Source organism: Aspergillus costaricaensis (assembly GCF_003184835.1).
Source record: "Aspergillus costaricaensis CBS 115574 unplaced genomic scaffold BO79scaffold_18, whole genome shotgun sequence".
NCBI lineage: Eukaryota > Fungi > Ascomycota > Eurotiomycetes > Eurotiales > Aspergillaceae > Aspergillus > Aspergillus costaricensis.
Window position 1 is genome coordinate 111969 of NW_020291818.1, and position 24622 is coordinate 136590.

A 24622-nucleotide genomic window follows, 5' to 3' on the forward strand; every position below is an offset into this window, starting at 1 on the left:
GGATAACAACTTCTATTTATGATTTATTTTTTTGTAAAGAATTGAGTTTTTGCTTCTACCTCTGTAATGTGCAGAGAGAGTGATAAGAGTCATGGTTTCTTATTTTAATCCCGCGGGACTGTAACTGGCAGGGATTGGGTAGATCATACTAACGGTGTCTACTAGTACAGCCAGTACAGTACTTAGTAGTGGAAGGTGTGTGATGGGAGATCTACTACTTCCTACTTACCAGGCGGATCACTGAACTAGTGGCCTCGCTTAAAAATGCAAGATGGGAGAGATGTATCACAACGCAATCGAGAACAGAAACTCAAAGATGTGACTTGAATTAGCCTCGGTTGGCGTTCTCGATGTCATATCGACCCGTCACTGGGGAAATTGCATATTGTATCGATCCAGCTCCTCGGTGCTCAAGGCAGACAGGCAAACAATAGGCAGAACTTGGATCTCAATATACTGAATTCCCTCAATTTATGAGAAAAAAAAAATATTTATAGTATGTAGGAAATAAGATGGAAGCAATGTGAGGGCTCAGCTGCAGGGTTTGGCAAAAAGTACAGAAATACTGTAGATAGACTGCACACATGGACGTTGACGGGGAAGACAGGGAAAAAAGAACAGTTTTCGGTGCCAGTCAGTTGGGTAACGATGGATCGACAGTGAGATGTACTCCTTTTGGGTTTAGTTTAACACAGTTTAGTTCTCGAGGCAATTGCTGGGAATTGTTCTTTTCTTTTTCTAGTCGGCGATGGTCGGAGTGATTGGCCAGACCAGTTCTAGGCTTGTCTGATAGTCACCGGGAAGCTAATCCTGAAGGAGATTGGGACTTTTTTTCCCCCCGTGTCTCTCTCTCTCTCTGTTCTGCCTCTCTGTCTTGGTTCTCGACATTATTCTCTTTCTCTCTCTCCCTCCCGTTTCTCCTCTTCTCCTCCCCTCTCATCTTTTAGCCCTTCTTCTTCCCTTCCATTCGGCTTCTTCTGGGTTGGGACCCTTGGACAGTGCACTTCCTCTATTCTTTTCTTCCTCATCTTATACCTATTTACTATCTCTATTGAGATTTTCTTTAATCAGCTCCCCCCGGAGTGTCAACGAATCAGTTTTGGCGCCACGGGTCCAGCCACATCTCTTTGCAACCACTCCTTTTCCTTGGACTTCTTCCTTCCCCTCCTCCTCTTCTTCCTTCTCCGCCTCTCCTCTTTCTTCCTCTTCTCCTCCTCCCAGTCGTTTGACTCTTGACTCTTCTCTGCCCCTCATCGAAGCTCATCCATCTTCTTTTCCTATCCATTTAAACTTCCCCCCTAATTCATCTACCTCAACACCATTCCATTTTCTTCCAATCCCCCGACCGGTCCTGATTCTCGGATCCCGACACTGCTAGCCGTCTGCCAACCGCCGTCGGCCTATAATAGTGCCCAGCCCGGAGTTACGTCCACGGTACCCATCCCGCCGGTCCCTGACTTCCTCTTCCACCCCCCCGAAAATTACATATTGCGCTGCAATTTTAAGGCTCCGGCTTCTCCACTTCCCTGGCTGTTTACGATTTCCTCCTTTCGGAGCATCTCTCGTGTTCCGCTTCTTCCCCCCCCCCCCTTTCCCACCGACTCGTGCCCTCCATCTCCCAACCACCTACCCCTCACATCGTACATACACTTGTTGGAGTCTCGGCTTAGGGGGTCTTCGAGACAAACGGTCCAGCACGATTGCTGTTTCTGGTCTGTGCGCTACTGGGATGGCCTGATCGGGGAACAAGACGGGAAGGGCAAAAAAATTATTCACCTAGTGATCAGACTCTCTTTAATCATCCTGCACGCACCTTCGCTGCACCACGGGTTCCAGCTGGCCTGGCCTTGACTGAATCTTAATAATTGCTGTTGGAATGGCGGGGACAGCTACCGCGACTTACACGACAGATGTTTGGACGTCACCCAGCGTAGATGGGGGTCAGTGGGAGTACGCTGTCCCGATTCGACAGGATGTAAGTGTGTTACACTCCCGACATACCTTTCTGCGGTGCTCTGATGCAATCGCGCCGATCGTTCGGGCCTTCGCGGGCCAAAAGCCGGACTGGCATGCTAACCTGGGTTTCGGTAGAGTACTAAGCATCGCTCAAAATCACGGTCCTCCCACGATTCACACGCCAGGTCCAGGGAGCGTAATTCCAAGGGCTCTCGCAGCTCCTCGCTATCGCGTCACGCCTATGCTCACGAGCACTTGACCTCCCGGGGCCGCCCACAAGCTAGCCACAGCCGACGCGGAAGTGAAGCAGGCAGCTCACGCTCGATCTACGGACACGATGTAGCCAGTCGTAGCGCCGGCAATGTCAAAGACTCGACGGATTCTCTTTATCGAAAGGGGTCGGTGAGGCACGGCGAGTGGCATGAGGGAATGGGCATGTATACGGACGAGATCGACCAGGACAATTGGATCCATCGCGACAAGCTGGCCAAGATTGAGAGTGAGGAGCTGCAGCAGGCCGCCATTCTGCTACAACGTCGGGCGGGTGAGGGCAACAAGACGCGCGCAAAGAACTACGACTCGTATGGAACACCTGCCAGCTCCCCACCGACCGAGCAACTGGAACCCTGGCCCAGTTTGCACGGCGATTCCCAGCTCCGGGAACATAGCGGGTCTCCAACCTTCCCAGAAGAAGGTGAAGAGCGTGGAAGGTGGGATTCTCGTCGACAGGAAGAGGGCATGGCCAATGGAGCGGCTGGCTTCTACCGCAACCCCGGACTTCGCAAAAGCTCTTCGCGGATACCCATTCCCTCGGGTATCCCAGTACCGGTCTCCCCCAATCCCGAGAACGGCGGACGGGAATTCTCCAAGCAGCGCAGCCGCGCGAATACCCACGGGGATGACGATGCTTTGTCCTTCGGGATGCCCCGTCGGGCTAGCGAGCCGATGTCGGTGGATTCTGCCCAGAACATTACTCCGGCAGGGAGCCGGCCTGGCAGTCGCGGGAACACCCTACAAAATGCGGCCGGTAGGAAGACCACCAAGGGCGGTGCTACCAATCGCAAGACGTCGGCTCCTCCGTCGACTACACGAAAGGCGACCCCGAGAAGCCGGGCACCGTCGAGCACGTTGCGGGCCACTAAAGCGGCCGAGAATCGTCCCATTAACCGGCCAGAAGGCGACCCGCCGTGGTTGGCGACGATGTACAAGCCCGATCCACGTCTTCCGCCTGACCAGCAGATTCTTCCCACACATGCACGACGCATGCAGCAAGAGCAGTGGGAGAAGGAGGGCAAGACGCCTACCACATATGATCGGGAGTTTGCTCCGCTAGCCATCGGGCCAGACGGGCCACAGCCCTCTGAGAAGCCGGCACCCAAGGAAGAGGAGCCGGAGCCGGAGCCGATCGAACAGAACGAAAAGGTGGAGAAAGAAGAAGTGCAAGAGCAGAAGACCCCGAACTTGGAGACACCGTCTAAGGAGTCTGGACGGCCGAACTCAGGCACGGGCTACAGCACGATGCCGCGGGTACATGAACCACCACAGGCGGCGCTGCAGCCAAAATGGAGCCCGCCAGTGGTGACTGCGCAGGAACCGCCGCCGAAGGAGAAGGGCTGCGGATGCTGCATCGTGATGTAGGGGGAGGACGCATTCGTTTTGAGTGGCATATGTCCGTCATTTAAGATACCTATTTCCTGCATTGTGGATTTGTTTTTTCAGCGAGCTGGGTGGTGTTTGATCTGACTAGGATTTTAATAGCTATCCACCTTTTACTTCTTGTCGTTCCTTGGAGACTTTTTACTCTCATTTGATTCCCTATCTGTTGATTCCAGTGTTTGTGCACCTGCATTGAGCGGTCATTACGACATCACGCGTCTTTCCTTTGAACATGCATTGATTTTCTTTGTGCATATCGTTATAGACAAAGTTCGCAATTATATTAAACATTTATTGCAAGTATACAACAACAGTATACATCCAACAATATACATAGTTAAGTAACCGTTCTAGAACCCCCCATATGACCCGTCATTAATAAGCCACCCCCCAGCACCCCCCCAGCACCCCCCATTACATAATCACCCTAGCGCACCTTGCGTAATCCGACCATCCGCTCTCCTCATTCCATCATTCATCCATTCAATTCATTAATTTATTCCATCCTATCTGATCGATTCCATCATCCCGCTGAAACCTTGATTAAACCCATTCCACCCAATCTTATAAATAACCCCACTTCCCCCTCCCCCTCCTCTTCTCTTCTCTTCTCTTCTTTTTAGATTAGACTACCAGTCAATACCGCCACCATTTCCTCCATCTTCACCCGTCTCTTCGGCTCTTTTGCCGCTCCTTCTCCCACCATGTCCGCCGCTGCTAAGACTAAGGCCCAGACCTTGATTAATGAGAATGGCGTTGGTAGGTACCCCCATCCCAGCATTGATTGTGTCATACATGATGTATTAGTGTAACGTTGTGTGGAGAAACCGATTTGCTAATATGTTATGGTATATAGTCGTCTTCTCCAAATCCTACTGCCCCTACTGCCAAGCAAGCAAGAACTTGCTGAATGAGCTCGGCGCGAAGTACACTGCTCTTGAGTTGGATCAGCTGCGTAAGTTTCCTTCCCCTTACCCTCCATTTTCTCTTGAGAGAGAGATATTCTTCATGGAAATCGTGTGCTGATATATGTGTGTGCTGTGTACAGCCGACGGAGCCGACCTCCAGGACGCCCTCCAGGAAATCTCCAACCAGCGCACCGTCCCCAACATCTTCATTAGCCAGAAGCACATTGGTGGTAACTCGGACTTGCAGAGCAAGAAGGGTGCGGAGCTGAAGGGGTTGTTGGAGGCTGCTGGTGCTTTGTAGATTCCATCCCATCTATGATTTGTCTGCGAAGCAGTGATAGGGGAGTAATGATAGATAATTGATTGGTGCTATCAGATCAGATCAGATCATATATAATACATACATACATACACTAAATACTCAAACATAAGAAATAATGTAGGGAGAGAGGGGGGCAGAGGGACGGATTATACAGTCCCAACCGGCCTCTCCACAACGCCCATAATCCCATCCACCACACTGCGTCTCGCCCCCTCACTCGAGACATTCTTCCCGGCCAAATAATTCAACCACACCAACCGACTCACCCTCTCATCCTTGACCCTACCCAAATACCTATCCGGCAGTGCATCCTTCCCCTCACCACCACCCTGAACCAACACATCCAACTGGCCCTTCTTCCCCCTGGCCAACACCAACACCTGTCCCTTAGGCACACTCTTCCTCTGCCCACCTCCAAAAAGGCCCTTAAACTCCCCCATAGCCTGACCAAACTCCTCTCCCTCAAACTCCCCCTTACCACCACCACCCTCAACCTTATTATACCTCTGCGCCCTACCCGTAATCCCCCTCACCCACCCATCCCTCAAATGCAAGAAATCCGTATTCCTCGTCGGCACAACCCGAAACGCCGTCCTCAACCCATCCTTCTTCAACAGCATATCCCACGCCTGCTCCCCCTTCTCCGCATCCAACAACAACTCCCTCAACTTCTCCCTCTCCATCGACACCAACGACGTCGCAGCCGTAGCCCCCACCTCATTATCAATCACCGACTCCGTGCCCTTCCCCGGAGGATGCACCGCCGTGCGCACAAGTCGCGATTGCAGCTCCGCCAAGTCCTCCTTCGCAACATACAATCCCACAACGTACACCTGGAAATTGAGGAATGAGACAGTCCGAATACCCAGTCCTAGGAGATGGTATTCCTCCTCGCCCTCACCATTACTCTCCACAGGCAAATCCGTCGCAGACGCAGGAGTATTATTATCCTCACTCTCCAACCACTTCGGCAGATGAATCACCGCCGGGAAATGCGGGATCGAGCTCGTCCCTGTCTCCACTTGGTCGGGGTTTCCGCTGGCGGATTGGATGTGCGTTAGCGTGGGCTTTGTGGGAAAGCCCGTGCTGGGGCCGTCGAGTTTGGTGCTGCCGCTTGTGGTGGTGGTGTTCTCGATTTCGACTCCGTCGGTGGTAGTGGTGGCGGTGGTTTGTTCCAGACCGAATACGTCCGCTTTGATCACCCCGTACATTCCGACGGCGCATACGATCATCCCCGTCGCGGAGATGTACATTGACCGTTTGCTCCGCGCGAGGTCTTGTTCGCGGCTGCGGGGCGCGCGGGCGGCGCTGCGGAGGGGGTTGCTGGCTGTGGTGCTGGTGGTGGAGCGGAGGGTGCGGGTTGTGCTGTAGAGGCGGGTTTTGGGGGGGTTGGTGGAGGCGTGAAGGTGTTGGGCGCAGGTGCGCCATTGAGCGCGGGCGGCGCGGAGGGAAGGGGGTATCGGTGGCATCTTGTTTGTTTGTGTGTGTGTTGTGTTGGTTGAATTGGTTGGGTTGGAGATGGATGTAAAGTCTGGAGTATGGGGATGCGGTGGAAGTGAGCGGATCGGATGATTAGGGACACGTGATTAGAGCTGCCCTGATTGGACGGTTGAGGTAGTATAGCATTTGGTGGGCATTGAGGTGGATTGAAGGTTACTATGCTATTTAATGTCCTAGTATAAGTACTATGTAATGATAATGTAGTTACTGCTACCGCTACTGCACCTCCACCTTGTACGTTCCTCCTCCGCTGACCGTCACTGTCGCTGTCGCGTTGGCATACTGCACCCCCCGGGTGATCTCCGTCCCGTCGATCTTGATAGATGGCTTTGCAGTGCCGACGAACGGCAGTGTGAGGTTTCCCTGGGTCCCGTGCGGAACCGTAAAGTCGAGCGTGTATCCCTTGTCTGTCTTTGACCATCCAGCCTGGAACTTTCCAAGCGAGGTCGTAAATCCACCCTCGGCGGACTGTAGATCGACAAACTGCGGGGCAATGCGCCAGGTCGCCCCCAGTGGAGATGTGACAGTTATCCCCACGATGTAGTTCGTCAGCGCCGACGTCGGTCCTGACGACCAGCCGTGCGAGTGTGACACATATGCGGTGTCATAGTAGTACCCGCGGTTACCGCGGTACCCGAACGTGCCGTTCTGTAGATAGCCTTCGATGACCGTGCTCTGTGTGCCGTTCGCGTTGTTGTAGTACCATCCCCAGCTACGACGGATTAGCTCCAGTGCTCGTTGTGGCTGTCCCACGGTCAGATGGCCCTGGATCTCGAACGAGGAGATGAACGGGGAGATGTTCTCTGGCAGTTCGGGCGCCACGGCTCCAATCGGGGTCCAGTTGTCCGTTAGTCTTTCAGAAATGCTGGCGGCCCGGTCCGCATCCACGACCCCGAAGAGCAGGGCCATGCTGTTTGCGTCCTGAGGGTGCAGGGTGGTGTCGGTGGCGTTGTCTTTGAATGCGCCGTAGGATTCGTCCCAGCAGTATTCGTTGATGGCTTGACGCAGCTTCTCGGCTCGGCTAGTCCAGGTGCTGGACAGGTCGGCTGAATCTCCGGCCCAGGTAGCGAGCTCTGCGCCTGTGTTGAGGGTGTGATACAAGCTGGGATTGTTAGAAGGTAATGAGTGCATGAGTAGGGCATTGCTCACATCATCTGCGCCTCGGAGTTGTTGTATCCCTGCTGCCATCTGGCCCAGTCGCGCGTGCCCGTGACGTTCAGCAAGCCGCTGGGATAAGTCACCTTGCCGTAGATGTAGTCCATAGCCTTCTGGTACCCCTCCCAGTTTTGCTCGAGGAAATCGCTGTCGTTGGTATAGAGCATGTAGTTGTAGGTCCCGACCATCGTCCACATGTGGTACGTGTCCGAGTCTTTTTGGCTCAGCGGCGGGCCAGACTCGTCGAATGCACCTGTCGAGTTGTTCTGCATAGCGTTAGTATCTGAGAAATAGCACAATCGCAATGGTGTGATCTTACCTGAGTGTCGTACATAACCTGCAGCGCATTTTTGACACTGTCCAAGTCGCCCAAACTCACAAACGCCGAAGGCACAGCAATGCCCATGTCACCCGGCCATACCGCACGGTCACGCTTCGCTCCGTCGACAATGATCGTATCACCAGGTCCAAGGGTGCAATTGTTCGCCCAGCCTTCGGCCATCGCCGGGATCTGGCGCCCCGTGTCGGTCGGCACCTCGTTCGTCTGCAGAGTGTAGGCACCAGTATACCAGATCTTGTTGAGCAAGTCGTCATTGGAGTGGAAGTACCCCTGGTAGGCCCTCAAATTGGACCAGGTAGGCTGGAAGCCGATCTCCAAGGTCACATCCTCGATGTGAATGGTGGAGTTGTCGCTGGTGATCAGGAAAAGAGTCAAATAGCGAAATCCACCCCGCAAGCTCTTATCCGGCATCACATAGTAGTGGCTTCCGGCTTCGGTGAAATTACCGTAGAGTGCACCATCGGGGCCTTTGAAGCCTCCATTTGACGAGTCCGACCACTCTCCGATATAGTTCTTCGCTTCGGTGAAGGCCACACCTAGTGCACCAGTGCCTGTGGAGCTGAAGTTTACAGAAACAATGCCGCCAACCTCTTTTCCAAAGTCATAAACCACCAATGACCCGTTTCCATGAAGTGCAAATGGGGTATAGTCTTCCGTCTTATCCGGTTGCGTAATGAGAAAGAGCTTCTCAGGGTTCAGAGTTCTCGACGATGGTGCGAAAATATTCTTCTCCCACGGCCCGGAGAAAGCGCTGTCGGTCGGACCAGAGCAAGTGGTGTTGCGCCAACAGCTTTGAGCAACTGAGAGAGGAAGTAGAGCGAGCACGCCCGACAAGAGCCTGTGGCAGCGCATGGTTGCTGTCTTGTCTGTTCCGCAGACTGCAGCACCAATTACCACACCGAGCAACATCCATTCTCCACCAGACACGCGGGTTCATATAAACGTCTCGGCTCGAGATAATGTTCCCCCGGGCTTTTGCCCAGAAAGCGAAGAGGGGTCGCTAGCTTCGAAGGATTAATATCGCTGGCGTGCTCGTGCGGGACGGATCGATTGGCTTAACGGGGCAGTCTGGGGTAAATTAGTCAGGTCGGTCTCGGCTGAATGGCGGATTGAATCAATCAAATATAAGCGAACAGGCAAGCTTTCTCACACGTTCAGGGGGCGACGTTGGTTGGCTGTGCAGCAGTAGGCTAGTGGGATTGCCGGCGTTATTGGTGGAATTTCCTACAGAGAGCCCGTCGATCGTGCATAAAGGCGTCATTCGAATGCCAGTGCATGAAGTTCTCCCCGGGTTTTCTCCGCACAGGGAAATTGAGGATATTAGTGGGATTTGTAGTTCGGTAGAAGTAGCACCGAAGTCTGGTCTGATCGTCCATCACCTCTAATGGAAGCCCCGGTCAGCATTCAATAAAGGAACCAATGCTCCCAGACACTTACAGCGCGCATCACCCGCGTTCATAATGCAACTAGCAGCTTCGGTTTCGCTCTTGCTTCTGGGGCTGGCCTCTGTTGGCCATGCAGGAAATGTGGAAAACAATCACAATGTCTGCACCGTGCGAGCAAACGGAGGCCATCGTGACGACGTCCCCAATATTATGGCGGCATTCGAAGAGTGTGGCAATGGAGGTACCATCATTTTCCCCGAAGACCAATCCTACTGGATTGCGACAAGACTGCATCCAACATTGAAGGATGTGGCAATCGAATGGCGGGGAAAGTGGACAGTAAGACTTCCTCAGTGCCCATCTCGTGACCTGTGAAACACTGATTCGGTCCAGTTTTCCGACAATCTTACCTACTGGCGTAACAACTCCTACCCAGTTGCGTTCCAAAACCACCATGCGGGCTTCATTATTAGCGGCGACAACATCACCATCAATGGCTATGGCACCGGCGGCATCGACGGCAATGGAAATACTTGGTACACAGCTGAGAAGGGCGACACACAGCCGGGGCGTCCGATGCCCTTTGTCTTCTGGAACGTGTCTGAAGTGGTTGTTGACAGCTTCTACGTCAAGGATCCGCCTTTATGGAGTATCAACATCATGAACGGGACTAATATGCGCTTCAACAACATCTACTGCAATGCCACGGCTGTGGATGCCCCGTGGGGTGACAATTGGGTGCAGAATACGGATGGTTTCGGTATGTTTTTCCATCCTTATCAGTGACTTGTACTAGGACTGACTAGTGTCTCGTATTCAGATACTATGGACGCTGTCAACATCCAGCTCACCAACTTTGTTTACCAAGGTGGAGATGACTGCATCGCTATCAAGCCTCGCTCCTATAATATTGACATTCAGAACGTCACCTGCCGTGGTGGCAACGGCATAGCGATTGGCAGCTTGGGTCAATACTTGGAAGATAGTAGCGTAGCTAACATTCGCGTGGACAAGGTCAATGTACGTGATGATTTCCCGGCCACCATCATCAGTAGTACTAATGGTGATCAGATTATTCGATACAACGAAGACATGCACAACAGCGCCTACCTCAAAACCTGGGTGGGAGCTCTCGTCCCTCAAAGTTCCTACGAAAGCGCCGGTGTGCCTCGCGGCGATGGCTGGGGCAGCATTCGTAACGTCCTCTTTTCAAACTTCAACGTACAGGGAGCGAGCGCTGGCCCTTCCATCAGCCAAGACAGTGGAGACAACGGCTCCTATGCGGGCACAAGCAAGATGTCAATTTCCAATGTTGCGTTTGTCAATTTTACGGGATGGGTGGATACTGAGAAGTCAGTGGTCTCGACGGTCTCGTGCTCAGAGGTAAATCCGTGCTATAATATCGACTACGACAACGTGGTGTTGTATCCAGGGAAGAATGCCACTGCAGCTGGAACGGGGTCATGTAAATATACGGCCGATGGAGGCGTACATGGCTTGAGTGGATGCTGATCGGCTTGCTCGCTCAGACAAACAACTCACTAGATTTGTGTCGTATACGACTACACATTAGATGGGTCAAATTGCTGGCAAAATGATATTATATGCAATTTGACAAGACATCAGCGAGCGTATGAGTTGGCAGTCGGGATATTATGAGATAATGGTCCTACGGCATAGAGTAATCAAACAGCAACAGCAAGCCCTCCTCCATAGCTCGACATCATCAGCAAGGCTAGTACCTGTGCCTAAGCTATAAATTCCGAGCTCGATTAGACCGGCAAGGCTTTTTCCTTTTGGTTCCAATACGGATTGTCATTTTCGGAGCATCCCGTGGTCTCATGCCTCATACACAGGCTAGTAACGCCCATTTAGATATGTCCCCATACACCGTCTAGATCTGGGGCGGTTGCGGACTTTCCCATCCAGGAAGGCCAGATTCCTGTCCACTTAGACGATTTATAGGCCGGTAACAGCCGTTTGGAGGCATTTACCAACACAAAGGTTCTGGGATTTTAAATAGCTGGGCGCTTTCCCCTCCAGGATGGCCATATCCCAATTCTCTCATACAAACCATCCTTCGCTCTTCCAGTAATACTCCAGTATCCCTTTCCGCCAATGCATCCAAAAAAGAATAGAACTCTCGAAAGTTACGGTTTTGGAAGCCGCAAATTCCAGATGCCATGCGCGAATGCCCTGGAAAACTTCGGCTTTGATGAATACCCCAACTTCCAGGCCCGAGTTGAGCTAACAGTCAAGGAGATCCGAAGGCTCCCTAAAGCAGAGCCTTGGCATGACACATTAGCGGCATTCGAGGATTGCCAGATTGTTCAACTGATGAACACTTACACCATCTCCACTTTCAAGGACCTTCTTAACAGCGAATCTCCGCCAACATTACGTGACCTCATGACGCTAAATTGGACGGACACCGACCAACCCGGTGCTTACTTGAAGATCATCTACCAGGACAAAGTAGTAAATGCCGAAGACAAGCCGCATTGGTTATATGTAGGCTCAGCAACCGGGAAATACAATAGAGGGCTCAGAGGACGAAAAAGGAACCATGAAACCAAACCCACCACGTCAATGTAAGCCTACGCCAGCGGAGCAATGATTGATGCTTGCATCTGACAATTATGTCTTACCAAATAGGAAAAATTCGTTTCAGTACCAAGTCTTGCATCAGAAACTTGTTCCCAGGACTTGCAGGTTCGCTACACTCTTCATTATGCCATGGGGCGATGACCCAGATGCAGACCTCGTCAATTTTGTACGACCGATATGCCTGCTCGCAGAAGCAATATACTGTTCAATATTGGGGGGCTACGCACCGAAATGCCCCAGGCACCTACAGGATGCATGCGTGTATGGAGATCCTAATGAGGTCTTCAGTTGGTTAGGGGCATGCACGCACTCGTGCATGCTAGAGTCGCATCGACCCCACTGCGACCCTGAAGTGCAGTCAAAGAAATCATTTTGCATTAAGAGAAACCGAACAATGTACAATATCGATCTTCATCTCAGCCCCCACAAAGGCGAAGTGACAATCGCGGACGAATCAACAGCCGCGGATGAGTCGAGAGCGGATGAGATAACCGACGATAGCGAGATGACAGACGATAGCGAGACGACCAACGACAGCGAGATAACAGATGATGGGTTGACCGATGATGGGTTGACCGCCGATAGTGAAAGTAAAGACGGTTATGCCCTTGCCTCAACCAGCGAGTCGAACGCGGTGGACAACCCAGATGACTGCACTTGGGAGTACAATTTCTCAGAAGATGATTTCCATCCTGTTACGAAGCAGGCCACGAAAGTGGAGAGCTCAGTGGCAAAAGCCAAGCGGCTGGCTGCTGCCGCGAAACAACGGATCTATTACAAAAAGTGGAGGGGCAGAATGTCACCGGAACAAGTGGAGCGCTTCCAGGAATACACTAGGAACGCCATGCGAAAGTGGCGGCAGGAGAACCCTGAAAAAGCCAAGAGAACAAAGGCCCAGAATATCGCACGGAGACCACAAAACAGGGAATATCAACGGAGGAGACGCAGAGAAAATCCGGGTATCGACAAGAAGTTGTACGATGCGCTTCCCGAGGAGAAAAAGGCAGAGAGGCGAGCACGCCGAGCTTTCAAAGCGCGGGAGCGAAGAGCTAAGAAAAGGGCCCTTAATCCACCGAAAAAGCGGAAGATACTGCGGAAGAACAGGCGTCGAAACGAGAGAAGAGCCCTCCAAAGGGCAGTCGATCCTTTTCACAAAGAGAAATCCAAGCTGCAGTCCCGCATCCTAAGAGCTAAAGCCAAACTAAAGCAAGCCAAGGGTGACCCGGAGAAGGTAAAGGAGGCGGAGCTTGCTCTGGCGATTGCCGAGGTTGAGCGCTATGAGCTCAACGAAGGTATCGGGTGCCGTTCCAATAAACTGCCATCGGACGAACAGTGGCAAGCAGTAAAAAGGCATCGGCTCAAATCCATCTGATGGCGATGGTGATAATGGTAGTGGTGCATCCGTAGTGAGAGAGGCCTTGCTAGTTGGACTGCACATTATCAACAAGTCGGTGGTTTCGGGGTAGTAAGAAGGCTTATGGAGATTCTGGGTACAAAAATGATGCTGAGATTGTTACTGAAAGTGTAGAAACTGCGTGGATGCTGTCGGAGAGTGCAGTGGGAACGACACATTATATTTTGATCCTTAAAATGGTTGTTTTCATGGAGTGGTCATACAGGGAGCCGTATTGGTACACAGTGGGATTTAGGCACCTTCCTAAAAGGGAAGGTAGGCGCTCTACTCCTACGTCTTCAGATCGCATGTGATTAGATCAGGATCATCTTCCTACAGACTGAATGTAATACGGTTTGATTCCTTTTCTTGCTTCTACTAGATAAGATTGAGCCTCTGCTTGATAGATTCAAACGCCTGACGCTCTAGCCGAAAGCGCCTGGTGCACAGGGGACTGAGATCCCCAAGTGTTGATGATAGCGGTGCTGTGATCGAAGATTCGTTTTTATCAGAATGTTTACCCTTCTCTATATCCCTATTTATTGAGACATGGGAATGGGTGGGGGCTAGATAGGCTCTGTAAGCTTCATGGGTGGATTATACGATCCTTTTGATATAAGAAGGGCCGTGAATTACACCAACAAGTACGGATTGACGAAAAGGCTGTAGATTTGTCTGAATGACAAGGTCAGTCGTTAGTAGCCTGTAAATATTAATGCTAAACAAGGATTGGTAAGATTGACATTGGACACCCAACTCTCTTTCCTCTATATCACATGCTCCAGGCAAAGAAAAAGCAAAACCACAGATTGCACAAAAAGACTATCCATATCCCACGAAAATAGGAAGGCTAGTTAGAGTACGGCACACAAGTCACTGGCTATTGAGTATTTCAGACTACTGGGATGTCATATGCCACCCGGGGGGGGGGGGGGGAAGGGTTATGTATTCATTATAAGAACCTTATAAACCCGAAGGACAGAAACTTGATCTACGGTGAGGGCTTCGATGTAATTGTATTAGCACTCGTGTATCAGGCTAGCCCCTGTTCGATTCCATCATCTTCTAGGTTGGACACTAACCCCTTCTACACCTTTCTCAGTTTTATGTCCCTTCATTATTCCGCAGATTTCTTTTCCCTATCTTTTTGGCAATCTCCGACAGGTTCAGGCTGTTGCTGTCGAATGTGGCGGAAGCAGAATAGATCGCGTGAGAATATCACCCGAGAAAGGCATGGGAGGCTGGGCCTCACAAGCACCGCAACTTTCGTACATTGTTAGATTGTTCATTCTTTCGGTTCAAGCCCCTGCTATACCTTCTTAGGAGCTATACAAGTATATACGACCACAAGGTGTGGAGAACAGGGCTCCGTCCGCTCAGCTGTACTTAAGCCACACTGACACGCCGCGAGGTTAGTAGTTCGGGTGGGTGACCATCAGCGAATCCCTTCTGCCGTAACTTGTACGTGTACTTCTTAGTTTTATATTTGATTATATTTGATCTTCCTACATTTGTGATCTGAGTCAATGGCGCATATCCTTCACCTCCCCCCTCCCCCCCACAATGCTTCTTTCTTCCATCGTTCACAAAGTTGTCTACAGAGCCTCTATCCGCTGATCGTATCATGACTATAGCTCTCACAAATTGCCTCACGCGTCCTCCGCCACAAGACCCCAGACCCCATCGACACAATCTAGCGTGACGAACAGCATCCGCTTCCTCAACACAACGTTAGTCTGCCTAGTCAAGTAGAGAACATCTTCTCCAGACTTCTCCAGATCTGTGCGATGCTTTGTGATTTGTCGCGCCAACGCTGCCTGGGACTTTGACTCCCTGGACTTTTTATTATGCTCAGCCTGAATCTGATAGATTTTTTCTTATTTTCTGTGGTACCATCTGCATTGAGCGTTTTGACGTCAGCCTGTGGCATCGAGTAACTATAGCTAATAGCGTAGATCCAGTAGCCTGTTAGATGCATCGTGTGATGGGATTGGACTTGGTGGTGGTTCGTTTGATAGATCTGAAGTTGAGATGTCCACTGGCTGGCGTGCTTCTTATGCCACTCATACAGGTCCTGGATGTCAGAAACCGCTCCTAGTGCGCTTATCCATCTGGTAAAAGACAAAGCATTTGCGACTTTGTCGTCTAGAAGAGCGGGTTTGTCTTCAAAAGAGAAGTTTCTCCTTCAGAGACAGATAAGCTTGGTTGTTCCGAGAATATCATGAAGCTGTGGTAGGAAATTTTAGGAGTAGATAAATATTGGTCCACTAGAAATTTATATCACAGTTCAAGGTTTCATCTTCCAAGCGAGTGGTTTCCGTCTCTAGAAGAGCAAAATCTTATTTGGATCCTTAGAAGCTGCACTCACCGAAGAGGTCGGGTATGGGTGCGATGATGTACAAACAGGAATGGATGTTTTTCCAGTAGGAAGTAGTTACACATACATATAACTAGAGCATCCAGCACACCCGCCTTCACGTAAACCACGCAAGCAACCTGTTCAATATCTCATCTACTTACCCCCGGTCATGGTCATATCATTCGATTGATACCACCAAAGTGAGTAGTAGATCTTGAAATATCCAAAGAAGCGACCATCAAATTCGTCATCAGCACCTACTAGGAGCAATTCACTGCGACAAAGTAATGTTTATACAGCTGCTACTTGTTTCGTAGTCAGTCTTCTTCGTCTTTCTTTCGATGATTTTCACCTCAATCACTTCGAAATAGCACAACATATAAGCAGACTATGTGAGTTAAGTACAGACAGCGACGACATTTGTCACCTGTAATACCCATCAATCAAGGATTCAAGTGACATTACGGTATCATTTTCAATTGATGGTGGCTAGTTCATGGCCTCATCTAAGTTGAAGTAATATTATTGTAGTGACGTAATGCGTTCGATGGAATCGATGGTATCAACGACTGATGCCCTTTAGAATTATTCAAGGGCTGACGACGATGACGGTGAAGATGAATTGAAGCTGGATTGTTTGGTTACGTTGAACTACAGACATGGATGGCATGTCGGAGACGCTGACTTAAGCGGTTTAGATGATGACTGTTGCGTGGACTTCTTAGGGGCAGTTGCGGCATGATAAGGTCGGAGCTTGGTAGTTACAACACAAACATCTATAAAATAGAGCAAAATGTAATTATAGAAGCAACAGAGGCTTGACGTAAGCTCATGTCGCGAGGACATCTCAAACATGTATCAAGAGAGTTAATATGGCTTGTTTGTCGAAGTTCTACACTGCGGGGGACGTCGAATCAGAAGCACTGTGATTGGTTAGAGTATGATTAGTCATCTACCGATGACAGATTACTAAGATCTCGATATAGAAATATTTACTACTTCAGCTTCATGAAGCCGAAAACGGAAAACTCTACAAATTGCCTACGATGCGAGCCAAATGAACGAAACGAGTCGTAATTCAAGTTTTGTAGGATCAACTACATAAACTTAAAGTCTAATTCCGTAATTCCATTGTTTTGTTTGATCATCAAAGGTTCATCATGCCATTTTCACCCTGCACCAGCTTATTTCTTACCGGCCTTCTGGGCGGCCTTGGTGACCTTGCCAGAACCACCCTCCTTCTTCTCAACAGCCTTGATGACTCCAACCGCAACTGTCTGTCTCATGTCGCGGACGGCGAAACGACCAAGAGGGGGGTAGTCAGTGAAAGCCTCAACACACATGGGCTTGGAGGGAATCATCTTGACGATGGCAGCGTCACCGGACTTGATGAACTTGGGGGCAGATTCAACAGACTTTCCGGTACGGCGGTCAATCTTCTCAAGGAGCTCAGCGAACTTGCAAGCAATGTGAGCAGTGTGGCAGTCCAGGACGGGAGCGTAACCAGCGCCGACCTGACCGGGGTGGTTGAGGACGATGACCTGGGCGGTGAAGCTCTCACAGCCAAGAGGGGGGTCGTTCTTGGAGTCACCGGCAACGTTACCACGGCGAACCTCCTTGACGGAAACGTTCTTGACGTTGAAACCAACGTTGTCACCGGGGACACCCTCCTTGAGCTGCTGGTGGTGCATCTCAACGGACTTGACTTCAGTGGTGACGTTGGCGGGAGCGAAGGTCACGACCATACCAGGGGCAATGATACCGGTCTCGACACGACCGACGGGAACAGTTCCAATACCGGAGATCTTGTAAACATCCTGGAGGGGAAGACGGAGGGGCTTGTTGGAGGGACGGACGGGGGGCTCGATGGCGTCGATGGCCTCAAGGAGGGTCTTACCAGTGACCTTGCCGGCCTTGGTCTCCTTCTCCCAACCCTTGTACCAGGGGCAGTTGGGGGAGGGCTCGAGCATGTTGTCACCGTTGAAACCGGAGATGGGGACGAAAGGAACACCCTTGGGGTTGTATCCGACCTTCTTGATGAAGTTGGAGGTCTCCTTGACGATTTCGTTGTAACGGTCCTCGGACCACTTGCAGGTGTCCATCTTGTTGAGGGCAACGATGAGCTGGCGGACACCGAGGGTGAAAGCAAGCAGAGCGTGCTCACGAGTCTGGCCATCCTTGGAGATACCAGCCTCGAACTCACCAGTACCGGAGGCAATGATGAGGATAGCGCAGTCAGCCTGGGAGGTACCAGTGATCATGTTCTTGATGAAGTCACGGTGACCGGGGGCGTCTAAGATGGACGTTAGTATATTGATTTGATGAAGAGAGAACTCTGTGAGTACATACCAATGACGGTGACCTCATACTTGCCAGTCTGGAACTTCCAGAGGGCAATGTCGATGGTGATACCACGCTCACGCTCGGACTTGAGCTTGTCAAGAACCCAAGCGTACTTGAAGGAACCCTTACCGAGCTCGGCGGCTTCCTGTAGGATGTAGTTAGTACCGTGTCTTGATATGATCCTGTTGGATGTATGATCCTCCTTACCTTCTCGAACTTCTCGATGGTACGCTGGTCGATACCACCGCACTTGTAGATCAGGTGACCAGTGGTGGTGGACTTGCCGGAATCGACGTGGCCGATAACGACGATGTTGATGTGAGTCTTGTCCTCCTTACTGTTGAAGAAGATAGCCGTTAGCCGATGTCCTTCCTCTCTTAGATGATGGATTGTTGTCTGAACCTACCCCATGATGACGGTTGTGAATGAACTCGAAGTTCTTTTTTGGAATTAGATAGAAAACGTCTGTAGAAAAAATTGCTCAGATACTACGGCCAGAACGCGTAGAGGTGCTGAGCAACAAAGTCAGTTAGAGAGAGGGATGAATGAAGAAAGAGAGAAGAGACAGGAAGGAAGAGAGAGATGGGAGGGGAAGATATACGTACTGAAGCGGACGAGGGAGGAAAGGGAAAGGAAAAATTTGTGGGAGGGGGAGGAGGGGAAATACTTATATGGAGGGGTCAAGCGAGAAGGCGACTAAGCGGGCGGGCTTCAACCCTTGGCTTTGACTTGTATTCATTGGACATGGAGGGGTAATGCCCCCACCACGCAGGTGCGGGACCAACGCAGAATCTTCACGGCGGAGCCTTTTCCAGACTCTACTGGACACGCTTGCAGCCCAGCAACGACTGCGCGATCAGCCTGTCCTTTTCTCGCCTTTCCTTGGTTCCTCGCCTTCGGAGCGCCGAACTACGACCCCACCTTGACCACTCTTTCATCGAAAATTTTTCTCTCTCTCGGTCCCCTCCCTCCGGTCCTCTTGTCTATCTATCTGGACCTAACTCATCTAGCTCTATCCGTTGGTAAATAGTGGATTATTGGACTGAAATCCTGGGCATCAACGCAGCGGTGGGTTGATGATGGCCTGGCCTGTTTGGTCATGTTTGCAACCGAACCCCGCGGCAAGCGGCTGTTGTTATTTGTCCGCTCTCAGGCTGCTGTGGCACGGCCGAGTGGCGCCCGCCCGGTCCACTTTTTTGGTGGAAATCCTTGTGAGGTCAACGACCAACGTAGCAAACTAGATAGCAGCATCAGCAGTGGGAGTATAGCAATGTTGGTATTTACTCGGGACTTGTACTCGCTATCATGGGTTGATGCTCAATAATATCTCAAATTCTTACTAGCGATTCACACTAAAAAAATGATGTGGACACCCGACAATCTCAAACATCATCGCTTTTTGATAGTGGGATGGCTGGTGCGGCAAAACATGTGAGAGAAAATCTTTTTCTTTTCACTTGCCCACATCAATTTTTTTGCCATCATCACTGCCCCTCACTTAGTGTCTTGACCTGACAGTGCGGTTAGGTATCTAGCCTTTCTCTTTTCTTTTTATTTCGTCTTTTTTCTTTTCCCATTCTTAACCAACCCCCTTCCTCTTTGGGACCCCGACAGTGGCTGTTTTGAGGATGAGAAAAAAGAAGTGAGAAAAAAATGACTCAAGATTTGGTACCGTACCAGAAACAACACACACAAAGGATCCTTTCTACAAAGTACCACTTATACTCCTACTAACTTGGTAGCTTACCTGGATCTGGCCAATCCCAATCGGGCCATTATTTGCCCGCCGTTGCCAGGTTACCATGAATAGTTAGTACGTAGATTTTGTTGGCGGCGGCAAATTCTGTAGGAGGGGGGAATAGGAACGGAAAAAATGGTCCCAAAAAAAATTAAATACAAAAAAAAAAAAAAAAAAAAAAAAAAAAAAAATTGGATCAACGAGGCGGGAAGAAAATTTCTTCTTTTGCGCTTAATCTGACATACTTTTCTTAGCTCACTCCAATAGGGAGTAGGCGTGTAGTTTAACCACTCTTGTATAGTAGTTGCTATGGATTGGTGTCATCATCCATTGAGGGGTATCTCTAGTAATCTCGATGTAAATCATCGCAAATGGGAACAACCACAATCGCAGGGGCCCAGATCATCATCCTAATCATACACCGTAGCACCAGCCTTCCCTTTTTTTTTTCCCTTTCCTAAAATTCCCGTTCTTCCTCTACGTTATCCCCCGCCCCTCTATTATTCGAACAACACATATTGTTCTCCAGGGATATCTCCATAGTCCAAACTCTAATGCTGGAGTAGCCTCAGTTCTCTCTCCATCGGGCACCACACGTGGTACACTGTCAACCGCAATCAGCAAGGCATGTCAGGCCAGATGCATGAGAACCGCATAAGCCGCTGGTGCGCACCCACCTTTAGGAATGTGGTCATCGGTTCGTCTGCACTCCGAATCTGCAGCTGGAAAAAGTATGCGCGGTCGCCATTACAGTCTTCTGCGGGGCATTGAGCTGCGGGTAGGGAAAAAGGGAAGAGAAAGCACAACATTAGCCCCAAGCCCCCAAGTTTATTCCAACAACCGTAGGGAAAAGTGCCCCTCCAGGCTTGTGACTTACTGGCCACGCTATCTGCATTTGCGAATTCTTCCTTGCCTCCAAAGACATCTTCCACTTCCTTCTGCTTCATGGGTGTCTTCTCAAACCAGCTCTGGTCCAGGGCATATTGGTATGGGCAGGTGCGGCATTCGAATCGATTGACGCCTAGGGGATGTCTTGTGGTTGGTTCCGCACGAGAGATCGTGAGCGCATTGCTGCAGTTAGGGCAGACTGGAAAGTAAAAAAGCGAGGGTTGGTTAGCAAGTACTGTAGATGTAGGGGCTGCAAGAGGAGAAAACTAACAGGTCAACGGCATCGTGAATGTTGCTTGCTTGCTTGCTTCTTCCTGGGTGAAAGTCCGTCAATCAATCAAGGGATCAATCAGTCAGTCAGTTTGTAGCACAATTCTCGCATAGCATAGCCTTCATAAAGGCGGTTACGGGACTGGTGCAGCTGCCACTGTCCGGCGCAAGTAGTAAGGGTCGCAGCGATCTGGACGATAATCGCCGGCTAGCTGCTGAGGCTCTTATCGACCGGCGATTTCGTTGGCGGAGAGATTCACCGCCGCCGATTGGACGCGGGGCTGCCTGGCCGGCCGGAGTAACCTCCCTTCCGAATGGCTGTCCGCGGCGGGAGTCATGCATCCATTCCACTGCACTGTATGCTCGGCCGCGGGGAACAACAATAGGAGACAGTATCCTACTGATAGTACTTTCAAACGCAGCTGCAAGGAATCTACATCGATAAAAGCTTTCTGTGTTTTCCCTCACCGTTCAGGGTTACTGACTCACTACCCTGAAACACTACGTCGATTGTTTCAGTTGCTTTGAGGCATTGCTGATCCCCAGTCCTCGTTTCCGACACCGCCTCCTTTACCACCTTCGCGGCTAACCCGGCCCCATACTTGCGGCATTTGTTTGACCCCTCCGCGCAACCACCTTTGACTATTCAAGATACAGCTACTTGTCATACTCTACACTTGTCATTTCCCAAGAACAACCAACCATGGCTGACGAAGTGAGTGCTGCAGTACCCCCACTCCGGTTCCATTGCTAACAAGCATTGGTTGCATAGGGCGCTTCCCCCCGTGAACTAGTCGTAGAGGCCTGCCGTCGAGATCAGCCTCATTTGATAGAGAGTGTCCTGGAGCGTATGGAAGGAAAGTCGAATGAAGAAGTGGCCGAATTCTTCAACGGTGTGACGGATTCGATGGGGAACCACGCTCTTCACATATGTGCTGCATACGGTAGCTGTAAGTGAACACCCCTCATTGAGACCACAGCCCTATCCTCTTGGCATCAGCACTGCCTTATACACATGCTAATCTAATGACATTGTGTTGCAGACGACGTCATGGACGCCCTCTTCGATATTCAGTACTTCGAATGCGACCCCCTCACCCGTCTGGACAAAGATACCCCGCTGCATACCGCCGTGCGTTATGCGAACGAGAAAGACGCCGAAGTAGGCGAGGAAATGATCAAGATGATGTGCGAAGCCGGTTGTGATCCGCGTGTCAGGAACAAGCACGGTCAGAAACCAGCTGAGCTCGTCTACAATAACCCGGGGATCAAGACCACGCTACAGCAAGCAGAGTACATCATGGCGGAGGGGCTAAGGGAGGATGCGGACAATGGATCGGTTCACGACAGCGCCAGTGACAGCGAATAGACGGCAACAACTGTGTATAGCGACTTTTTTTGATCATAGATATACCACTGATGATTACTTTGTTCCTGTATTCGAAGCATAGATGGCTGTTCGGATGCATGCGGCCAGTCCGCGGGTCTAATATGAATTCTTGTTAAATCATCAGTGGTGTTTTGGGCTGGTACCAACTATGATCTTCTTCCATACCAGGTGAGCAATCTATGCAAGTCACGAACCATAATCAACGGGTATCATTCAGACAGAATTTAGCTAGCAAACAATACAACAAACAACAAGTCATCACATAAACAAAAAAGAAAGACATGGTGGTCAACCATCACTCTCCTCTTCCTCACTCTCCTCCTCGGCCTCAGATTCAGGCAGCCGCCTATTGACCCGGCGGCTAGGCTGCTCCCGCCTCTGCCTTTGCCTCCCGCCCTCCTCTTCATCATCACCACCACCACCCTCCTCAGCCTGCTCTTCCTGGGCACGCGGTTCCGGCTGCTTAAGCCCAAGACTCCGCGCCAACCGGATCTCAAACTCATCATCCCTCTCACTACCCTCAGACTGTCCATAGACCTCCCGGACCAACCTCGCAACCCCCTTCGTCCCCACCTCAATCTTCCCCCTAGGCCCAAGGATATATTCAATGACCTCCTCCCCACCATCCACGTCGCGATTGCGCACCAAATACCCCTCTTTACACAACCGCTGCAAGAACCGATCCGTCCGATCAATAGGCGTCCACGCATCCGTATTAGTCCGTTTCAGATACCTCTCGAGCTTCTGCTCATGAATCGTGCCCCCATTAAGCACAATCACCGCGATAATAAAACTATACAGCCCCGTATATGTACTCTCCATCGGCGCCCTACTAGGCAACAAAATCTCGGGCTTCCGGTACTTTGTCGGCAACGTAGTCGTCACTATCCAGGATTTGTTCGTGGATGAAGGCTTTTCAACCTTTTGCGCAGCTGTTCACATCCACATCCACATCCACCAGTTAGCCAATACACTCCTTCACACAACCCCCATCACAAGAATTAGATAGAAAAACTCACCCCTCCTCTGCTGCACCGTAACCTTCTCCTTAACCGGCAACTCCATCATCTCCATCCCAAACTTCTCCTGCAACACTCTCTGCGCCTCCTCAAACACCGTCTTGAACTGTCTCGTCCCCTGCTCCCCCAGCACCTTAATACTAATATCCGAACGTCGGATCGGCAGGCGCGAGAACTCGCTCGCTAGCGCTAACCGCACCATCTTCTTCACCATCACGTCCGTGCTACTGGGCGCTCGCGTATCGTACGCATCATCGGAACCGGCATTGTCGTCGTCGTCGTCGCCATCGTCTTCGCTATGCGCCGCCGCTACCCGGCGTCGTTGCGTCGCGGGCGTGGGAACGTCGTCTTCTTCGCTGGGTGAGTCGGGGACCTTTGCATGCAGTTACATGTTAGGCTTGAGCTTGGTGAGGTGTATAGGTGTGTGAGTGACATACCGCGCGGCGTTTACGGGCAGGTGCCATTTCTTCTGGTCTTCTTTTCTTTCTCTCTATCTGGGTGGGGGAGTGGGTGTTGTAGTTGTATGTGGATGCTATATTGGCAGTCTACATCGCAATGAGCATCTGGTCTCGTCCTGTCTTTTCTTGTGTTGTTTGTTTGTCTGTAAGGACAGGCGTATTGATTGTTGCCGACGGTTTCCTTTGTTCGGTGGAACGCGCTGCGGCGCGACTAGATTCGGGTGGGGCGCGGCGGGCGTGATTTATCCTATTTGGGTGATGGGTGCTTGGCGGGTGCGATAAGGGTTTGATACTACAGGTTGGTTGCGCAGCAATTGATGTGTGCTTTGAGCTTTCATTGAAATTGTTGTTTAATTACTGGATTGGTGGTTTTACGGGGTAGACTGTCTTGTTTGGTGGGTAAAAATAACTTTAGCCACATAGTGGTAGGGCCTAGTTTGGATGGTTTCAGTATACGGTTCTCTTTGTTCTATGAAGCGTTAGTTCGACTAGTTATTTCTACACTTTGCAGCAGTACCATGGACGAGCTAGTGGCAGGTATGCCAAATACGATTATGAAAGAAATGTTTTGGGTCCAATAGGTGGTCAGGGGGGAGCTGGGGTAATCAATAGCAATAACAAAAAAAAAAGGAAAGATGGAAGAAAAAAGAAATCTCCCCGACTGGGAGTCGAACCCAGGTCTCCCGCGCTTGTTCCCGAAGTGGGATTGACAAGCGGAAATCATGACCGTTAGACCATCGAGGATTTGATTTGTTGATTTTGGTATTTTTGACATTATGTTTGGAGATAGCACTTGGGGGTTCATGTTGCGTTTGAGGGAAGTTTCGTTGACTCTATTGGTTTTAGGGTGTTGTTTGGGGTGGCGGTGTAAATGATAATGAGGATACTCTAATAATGCTAAGTTTATGTGTCAGTTTGATTGTCAAGCTGTGCGC

General features: G+C 50.6%; 10 protein-coding genes and 1 non-coding gene across 11 annotated transcripts; 4 read left to right on the forward strand and 7 right to left on the reverse strand.

Annotated features, from left to right (window-relative positions):
• The first annotated feature begins 1660 nt into the window (after positions 1-1660).
• BO79DRAFT_195953 (uncharacterized protein) lies at positions 1661-3888 on the forward strand. Its single transcript, XM_025681168.1, has 2 exons — positions 1661-1975; positions 2092-3888. The coding sequence occupies exons 1-2, from the start codon at positions 1877-1879 to the stop codon at positions 3592-3594; spliced, it is 1602 nt and encodes a 533-aa protein (XP_025538818.1). The 5' UTR covers positions 1661-1876; the 3' UTR covers positions 3595-3888.
• Positions 3889-4122: 234 nt separating this feature from the next.
• Positions 4123-4932, forward strand: BO79DRAFT_209377 (glutaredoxin). Its single transcript, XM_025682590.1, has 3 exons — positions 4123-4371; positions 4469-4567; positions 4661-4932. Exons 1-3 carry the CDS (start codon positions 4317-4319, stop codon positions 4819-4821), a joined length of 315 nt encoding a protein of 104 aa, XP_025538819.1. The 5' UTR covers positions 4123-4316; the 3' UTR covers positions 4822-4932.
• Positions 4933-4944: 12 nt separating this feature from the next.
• Positions 4945-6392, reverse strand: BO79DRAFT_20169 (chalcone isomerase domain-containing protein). The gene has a single exon (XM_025681594.1). It carries the CDS (start codon positions 6309-6311, stop codon positions 4989-4991), a length of 1323 nt encoding a protein of 440 aa, XP_025538820.1. The 5' UTR covers positions 6312-6392; the 3' UTR covers positions 4945-4988.
• Positions 6393-6558: 166 nt separating this feature from the next.
• BO79DRAFT_238079 (putative alpha-L-rhamnosidase B) lies at positions 6559-9411 on the reverse strand (the record flags this gene model as incomplete). The annotated part of the gene is made up of 4 exons (XM_025684773.1): positions 6559-7444; positions 7492-7763; positions 7817-8751; positions 9390-9411. 4 exons carry the CDS (start codon positions 9409-9411, stop codon positions 6559-6561), a joined length of 2115 nt encoding a protein of 704 aa, XP_025538821.1.
• A 2812-nt stretch (positions 9412-12223) lies between these two features.
• BO79DRAFT_174223 (uncharacterized protein) lies at positions 12224-12892 on the forward strand (the record flags this gene model as incomplete). The annotated part of the gene is made up of 3 exons (XM_025679725.1): positions 12224-12300; positions 12367-12681; positions 12754-12892. Coding segments are annotated over 3 exons (531 nt in total), but the record flags the coding sequence as incomplete, so codon positions are not given.
• A 3858-nt stretch (positions 12893-16750) lies between these two features.
• BO79DRAFT_174224 (elongation factor 1-alpha) lies at positions 16751-18436 on the reverse strand. The gene is made up of 4 exons (XM_025679726.1): positions 18331-18436; positions 18132-18261; positions 17931-18069; positions 16751-17874 (listed from the first exon to the last, which is right to left on the reverse strand). Exons 1-4 carry the CDS (start codon positions 18333-18335, stop codon positions 16766-16768), a joined length of 1383 nt encoding a protein of 460 aa, XP_025538823.1. The 5' UTR covers positions 18336-18436; the 3' UTR covers positions 16751-16765.
• A 1545-nt stretch (positions 18437-19981) lies between these two features.
• On the reverse strand, positions 19982-20984 carry BO79DRAFT_209379 (DNA-directed RNA polymerase III core subunit RPC11). The gene is made up of 4 exons (XM_025682591.1): positions 20822-20984; positions 20540-20749; positions 20340-20434; positions 19982-20266 (listed from the first exon to the last, which is right to left on the reverse strand). The coding sequence occupies exons 1-4, from the start codon at positions 20832-20834 to the stop codon at positions 20231-20233; spliced, it is 354 nt and encodes a 117-aa protein (XP_025538824.1). The 5' UTR covers positions 20835-20984; the 3' UTR covers positions 19982-20230.
• BO79DRAFT_149749 (uncharacterized protein) lies at positions 20955-21431 on the reverse strand (the record flags this gene model as incomplete). Its single annotated transcript, XM_025678595.1, has 3 exons — positions 20955-21041; positions 21124-21242; positions 21383-21431. The coding sequence occupies 3 exons, from the start codon at positions 21429-21431 to the stop codon at positions 20955-20957; spliced, it is 255 nt and encodes an 84-aa protein (XP_025538825.1).
• On the forward strand, positions 21201-22450 carry BO79DRAFT_174231 (ankyrin repeat-containing protein ANK1). Its single transcript, XM_025679728.1, has 3 exons — positions 21201-21535; positions 21593-21770; positions 21864-22450. Exons 1-3 carry the CDS (start codon positions 21524-21526, stop codon positions 22187-22189), a joined length of 516 nt encoding a protein of 171 aa, XP_025538826.1. The 5' UTR covers positions 21201-21523; the 3' UTR covers positions 22190-22450.
• Positions 22451-22498: 48 nt separating this feature from the next.
• On the reverse strand, positions 22499-23818 carry BO79DRAFT_195974 (MAGE domain-containing protein; the record flags this gene model as incomplete). Its single annotated transcript, XM_025681169.1, has 3 exons — positions 23667-23818; positions 23230-23602; positions 22499-23142 (listed from the first exon to the last, which is right to left on the reverse strand). Exons 1-3 carry the CDS (start codon positions 23691-23693, stop codon positions 22499-22501), a joined length of 1044 nt encoding a protein of 347 aa, XP_025538827.1. The 5' UTR covers positions 23694-23818.
• Positions 23819-24340: 522 nt separating this feature from the next.
• On the reverse strand, positions 24341-24431 carry BO79DRAFT_t149. Its single transcript has one exon. It is a non-coding gene; the product is annotated as a tRNA-Asp (tRNA).
• Positions 24432-24622: the final 191 nt, after the last annotated feature.